Source organism: Notothenia rossii (genome assembly GCF_949606895.1).
Source record: "Notothenia rossii genome assembly, chromosome: 1".
In the NCBI taxonomy this organism is placed as follows: Eukaryota; Metazoa; Chordata; class Actinopteri; order Perciformes; family Nototheniidae; genus Notothenia; species Notothenia rossii.
Genome location: NC_136912.1, coordinates 11,178,146 through 11,184,538, shown reverse-complemented (window position 1 = coordinate 11,184,538; position 6,393 = coordinate 11,178,146). Strand labels below are relative to the sequence as shown.

The following is a 6,393-nucleotide window of genomic DNA, read 5'->3' as shown; positions in this document are numbered from 1 at the left end:
ATAAATTCCTGTTGGTTGATAACTTGAAATGTACATATCGTTTTTGAATTAATAATAAAAGTGCCATATTTGCATTTAGAGAACTACAAACATTAACCACATAAAACCCACATCCGGCCAACAGTTAACAAAATAAGAGCCAAAGGCCCCGGATGAGACGGGTACTTAACTGTGGCAAATACAGTCAAGAAAGAGAACACGTTAAAGACAGAAATCAGGAAGCAACCGAATCTCCAAGATACATTAGACATTTGATCAGAGAGACTATTATATTATAAAAGACATACAGAGTTAATTAAGATAATTTATTGTATTTGATGGGATGCTGGTCCCCCTCCAAAACAGTAGGTGGCGGTAATGCACCGTTAACGCTGGTTGCCACCCGCCATTACATCGTAAAAAGAAGAAGACCCGGGGTTTTTGATTCAGGTTTGTGTAAAATTGTCTCGGACCGAAGCAAAACACACAAACAAACGAACCAACATACAAACACACAAACACCAATGACAAACACACAGGTATTTATTTGAGAGTGGAGTCCCGGGATGTCCTCATCATGGACTGGGACCAGCTGGAGCTCCACCCGAGGATCATCTCTGCGGTGCGGAGATGTTCTCTCTCTGTCCGGGCGGTTCTGTGTGTTTCTGCCCCGGACCTGCAGCGGCTCTCCGGTCTGTCCCGCTCCGACACCCAGCAGCTGCTCACCGCCGCCGCCACAGCCTGCCGCCGCCACGCGCCCCTCCCTGCGCTCCTGAGCCGCGGGTTCCAGTCCAGCCTCAGACTCAGCGTGGGCTGCCCCATCCTGGACGAGCTGCTGAGGGGGGGGTTACCCGCGGAGGGGGTCACCGAGCTGTCCGGAGAGAGCGGCGCGGGGAAGACTCAGCTGGCTCTGCAGGTTTGTCTGTCTGTGCAGTACCCCACACAGTACGGAGGTCTGAACGCAGGAGCCGTGTTTATCAGCACCGAGGACTCTTTCCCGGTCCGGCGGCTGCAGCAGCTGATCCGGGGTCAGTCCTGTCTGCGCAGCGACGTCCCTCCCTCGCTCATCAGCAGCCTGAACTTCAGCGACCGGGTCTACATCGAGCACGCCGCAGACCTGGCCTCTCTGCAGGAGTGTGTGTCCCGCCGCGTGCCCTTGCTGCTGGCTCGCGGACTGGTGCGTCTCGTGGTCGTGGACTCGGTCGCTGCGCTGTTCAGGTCGGACTTCCTGGCTTCTGATTGGCTGGAGAGGAACAGACAGCTGCTCACCTTCTCCGCCGCTCTGCACCACCTGAGCCGGGAGTACAGCACCCCTGTGCTCTGCATCAACCAGGTGACGGATGTTTTCAGCAGTTCGGACAGTTTGGCCCCATCGTCCAGCACGGGGACCCCCACCGTGGCCCCCGCCCTCGGATTGGCCTGGGCTAATCAGGTGATGGTCCGGCTGATGATGTGGCGTCTCCAGGGAACGGTCTCCCGTGGCGACCAGAGCAGCGCCCCGCGCAGGCTGCAGGTGGTGTTTGCTCCTCACCTGGCCCGCGGGGGCCGGGGGGCCGGCGTGTGGAGGGAGGGGGTCCGAGGCCTCACAGAAACCGCATGAAATTATTCATAAAAATATAAATACAAGATTCACACACACACACACACACACACACACACACACACCTGTACAGCCAAACACAAAAGTGTAACAGCCATTGCTGCCTTGTTTTTATGTTAAATATTACTCACCTCTTTGTTGCAAGCCTGTGGTCGAACTACAGAAAAGCAGGTTTACAGAGACCTTGAGTAGCCATGCTATGAGAATATTACTAAAGAGACCCAGATGGTGTAGTGAAAGTTAAATGTTTGAGGCTGTGGGAGTCCATAAATTACATAATGTTATAAGAAATCTCCAAGAGATTAAGAAAGAGCAACTATTACTCAGTAATCCAATACCGTCCATCTGTGCAGACATTTTTTAGGTTTTCTCTTTGAACAACAACATTCTTTTTAAAGCATGTTTTTTATTTTGCTTTTGTATATAATTTATATATTCTTTTATGTAATTAAACGTTTCTAAAGTTTTGAATATTTGATTTGTACCTACATACATACATACATACAGTAGTCTTTATATGTACATATTATTTCTGATGGTTCTCAGTTTAGCTAATGGTAGTATAAAACACTATTGGAGTCATTTCAGACCAGAAGAAACATGTTTCCCAACATTTTAATGTCAAATACATTTGACAGTTAGCATTGTACATTACACGCTTGTAATCTGGAATTCCAGTGTATCTACAATGGATTACCTTATGCTTATACTGTACCAGAGTTGGTGTCATTTTATCCTACGTTATCAGAACATTACGGATTAAACTACTAAGGTTGAGTTAACATTTGACATTAAGCAATTGTATTATTTTCTTTAAACAAATGTGATCTGGCAGCAAACTATTTTTTAAAGAAGTACTACATTCTCTCACTTGTGGAAGCATTAAAAACGTTCAGGACTGAATTTATTATTTTATTGGCATATACACAGTTTTTACAACAGGAAATTAAAGAAATATTTCAACTTCAGTGATGACCATGGAACTCGGGGAGATTTGGAATAACTTCACCCGTCTCCTGGACGGTGTCACCCTTAACACAAAAACAGGGACAGAAAACAATTAGCAATTAGCATCATAGCACTGTTTACATGTAAACAATCAGATCTAACTCTGGTAAATCAGGTGTATGCAGATGTACATCTTAATCAAATACACTATCATTATATTAATTATACAATTACGGTGATTAGAGGAACACAAAAGATACAATTGTATGATTTTAAATTAGTCATACTTACAGGGAACAGCCTGGGTTTCAACTCCACAATACCATATGGCTTTGGCTGCGGGGGACAAAGACATTGTTTTAGTACTCTTCCGACACCTGCATGTATAAGTATGGGTTGTATAGTGGCCATGTTTGTCAATAAAAGACATTGAATAAAGCTAATGAAACAAATGTAAAAGTAGTACTGTTTTATGCAAGTTACCATGTATGCTACCTTAAGAGTAGTGAAACAGTCTACCATCAGTATTGGAACTTACTTTTTAAATACAATAGTTTACAGGACACATTTTATAAGCTATTTTAAATCTTTTTTAAGTAATGTTGATTACCTGTAAATTAAATGTTTTAACCTGGACAACAAAAGTCCTAAAAACATAAAATCAACCCAGGCAGCTTTTACTACTTATTTGTTTACTAATATCACAAATAAAGCATATCGACTCACAGCAATGTGGTATTTCACACAGTAGTGACAAAGCCAAGCAGGAATCAACAGTCGTGTGATGGCGAAAACTCCACCTGTGTATGCTTTGTAGGTCTGTAAGGAGATAGAGATGAGAGAAAAGTTATTACGCATAGACGAGACATACAGCATGAGCCAGAGTGTTGATTTTGTCTGCTCTAAGCAGGTAACGCCTAAATAGTAAAAATAGTCATATCAAAATATACTGTGTTACAATTAAAAGTCCTGGATTTAAAATGTAACTACTTCATGGGCTTATAAAAAAAGAAAATTCAAAAAGAAATATATTTTATTGTCGTGAATAAGGTATTGATGCATTCACGTGGTAAGAAGGAGCTTATTAATTGTTTTACTAAATATATACCGTGAAGCATGTCAATGTCCTAGGGAACAATAACAATATTTGTTTAATGCCCTATGTGTAGATAAATGTAGGACAAAGAGCACAAGGTATTATTTTCAAAATGATAACAAGCCTGCCTGACTTTTATTTGATTCCTTCCTTACTATTTATATAGTATGAATATAAACAAATATATATTCATCTTTCTTAAAGAAATAATTAGTTTTGGTGAGCTATTTCACCACGTTTAAAAGGTGCTACACTAACAAAATCTATTATTATTATGTTAAAAAAGAAGTAAGTTGGGCAGAGGTCGAATAAGTACAAAGAAAAGTGAAAATGAAAAGTGCTGCATTCAAAATGTTAAGTAATAGTACAAAAGTATTGGCATCAAAATACTAAAAGTACCAGAAGAAACTCGTTATTCAGATTGGCCCATTTTGAAATAATTTACATTGTTTTGATTATAATTATTAATGCATTAATATGTTTATCATAGCTGGTGCAGGTGAAACTACTTTTGTATTATTCACTTAGTTTTAAGTGTTGTTGATCATATTTTTTGTTATCATTCATTTATATCTGCAAAGTAACTTAAGGTACTACATGCATCTAGTACAAGTACACTATTTACCTCTGAATTAGTAGTGGAGTAGAAGTATAAGGAAACATAAAATACAAATATTCCAGTCTCTAAAAATTGTACTGACAGTACTTGAGTAAATGTACTTCGTTACCTTACCAATGCATTTAGCTTAGCACACAACCCGTTAGCAAGTTTAAATATAACTGATAACCTTAACATAAGGAGCCGTTGTTAGGCTGTATTTAAGGTTGTTTATCAACTGTTTTTAACATTATGGCTGTGCATCAGGACCTTTATACAGTCTATGATCAGGACTCACGTAAAGCCTCCACAGGCTCTTGGGCTCCAGGAATCCAGCCCAGAACTTAGCGACGGCTCCCAGAGGTTTGGCCTGAATCACGGGCTCTCTCGGGCTGAGCTCCTGGTCCTTTAGCCACAGTTTCCGGAGCTTCCTCAGCTGATCCAGCCGCAGCTTCTCGTCCGGTGTGTACCCAGACATTTGATTTTTTTGGATATTCAACCTCAAGAGAACAGCAATGACACCATGGAGGACACTTCCCCTTCGAAGGCAAATACACAAACGAAGAAGAAGATGGAGCGGAAGTGTGTCACGGATTGAAGAGTGAGATGAATTTTAGTGCGACACCTGCTGACCTGGAGAGGAAAGGGTACTATTATACATGAATGTCCACGCTAGCGAGCAATCTGGGACCTTTATAATGAGCAAAACATTCCTATTATAACATAATGATAATATACAATTCAGCCTCTGCTTTTAAATGAGTGTTTTTAAATGCCATTTTATGTTTCGCTCTTAATGTCTTTCATTTTTGTAAAGCATTTTGAATTGCCTTGTGTTGAAAGGTGCTATATAAATAAACTTGCCTTGCCTTGCCTTGCCTCAATTTGAAAACAAAAGAGCTGAATTTGGAATTAATCTGATTATTTTAGCAAAATGTTTAGCAAATATCACTTTTTCAAAAAATCCCAAGTATTAGTAGCTTTTCTTAATGAAATGAAATGATACAAAAAAAAGTATGAAATAGTGCAAAAGTAAAAGGCCCAACAATTGTACACATTTCTAAACATCTTTGTTACTGAATGACCACTTAATAATGAATAATTGTTCAATAAATTAAAACAACTTTAAGGCGATAAATAATGAACAAAAATTGATGTGAACTCCAAACAGAATGATTGTGGTGACTCGACAGATATGTTTGGTTTAGTTGTGTTTTTACCATGTTTTTACTTTAGTTTTGTGTTTTGATCGTGTCACTTCCTGTCTTTATTTTGAAAGTAATCTTTCCTCTCATTCCAGATCCCACATTTCCTGCCTTTGCGTGCCCTGATAGTTTTCACCTGTGCCCATCCCCCTCACCTATATATAGCCCTGGTGTTTCTTTGTTCCTTTGTCAGCTCGTTATGTTTCATGTCGTGAGAACCTGGGCCTTTTGACTCCTGATGCCGACCTTGAGATTTAGACCTTTTGCCAAGTGAGTTTTTGTGTTGCTGTACAACTGAGGTTACCTACTGTAACCCCAGCTTCTATGAGTAAATGGCGCAGCCAGGGCCGTGGGAAGTAGGGGTGCTCAGGGTGCTGCAGCACCCCCTGGTGGAGGACAGGGGATCTGCACTTCCACAAGATTAAATACAAATATAATACACATTTCTTTTATTTTCAGCCTTGATGTAACAACATTCATAATTAAGTGAAGATATCACCCTTTTCACCCCGGTTACATTTTCCATTTGCCCTGTACGATGGGCGCTGTAAGTGATGAAAGTGGGGGATGTTGGCTTATCAGGCGCCCGCAGCCCACAGCCAGCGTGAGAGAGAGATAGATAGATAGAGAGAGGGGGTGCACCGGTACCGTCGGGGATTGTTGTTGCGCTAACGGATATAAGAAGCTGTTTCAATAATGTGGAGGGAGAGCTCTCCTGTCAGACTGAGAGGCTCAGTGAGGTAAAGGAGTGTTTAGAATAGATAGTTCACTTTAGCTTAAGTTGTCTCAGTGGGTCTCAAACGTTTTGATGACAATTTATGTAAACAAATAATTCCAAGGCATTCCTTTACAATTATTAGGATAAATAAAAACAGGTTTGAAATCATTCCAATGTATACTATAGCACAGTAAACCAAAAATATTGTTTAAAACTGGAGAGATTTAAAAATATGCATAAATAAATAAA

At 40.7% G+C, this 6,393-nt stretch overlaps 2 protein-coding genes across 2 annotated transcripts; one reads left to right on the top strand and one right to left on the bottom strand.

Moving 5' to 3' along the window:
* The first annotated feature begins 239 nt into the window (after window positions 1-239).
* Window positions 240-2,325, top strand: xrcc3 (X-ray repair complementing defective repair in Chinese hamster cells 3). Its single transcript, XM_079656268.1, has one exon. It carries the CDS (start codon window positions 557-559, stop codon window positions 1,577-1,579), a length of 1,023 nt encoding a protein of 340 aa, XP_079512394.1. The 5' UTR covers window positions 240-556; the 3' UTR covers window positions 1,580-2,325.
* Window positions 2,326-2,478: 153 nt separating this feature from the next.
* ndufb6 (NADH:ubiquinone oxidoreductase subunit B) lies at window positions 2,479-4,818 on the bottom strand. The gene is made up of 4 exons (XM_079656310.1): window positions 4,520-4,818; window positions 3,254-3,346; window positions 2,819-2,863; window positions 2,479-2,610 (listed from the first exon to the last, which is right to left on the bottom strand). The coding sequence occupies exons 1-4, from the start codon at window positions 4,697-4,699 to the stop codon at window positions 2,545-2,547; spliced, it is 384 nt and encodes a 127-aa protein (XP_079512436.1). The 5' UTR covers window positions 4,700-4,818; the 3' UTR covers window positions 2,479-2,544.
* Window positions 4,819-6,393: the final 1,575 nt, after the last annotated feature.

Coding starts and splice junctions, on each gene's coding strand:
- xrcc3 (XM_079656268.1), top strand. CDS start 557: ATGGACTGGGACCAGCTGGAGCTCCACCCGAGGATCATCTCTGCGGTG.
- ndufb6 (XM_079656310.1), bottom strand. CDS start 4,699: ATGTCTGGGTACACACCGGACGAGAAGCTGCGGCTGGATCAGCTGAGG. Junction 3,347..4,519: donor AGAGCCTGTGGAGGCTTTAC/GTGAGTCCTGAT, acceptor ATCTCCTTACAG/ACCTACAAAGCATACACAGG. Junction 2,864..3,253: donor GTGTGAAATACCACATTGCT/GTGAGTCGATAT, acceptor TGTCCCCCGCAG/CCAAAGCCATATGGTATTGT.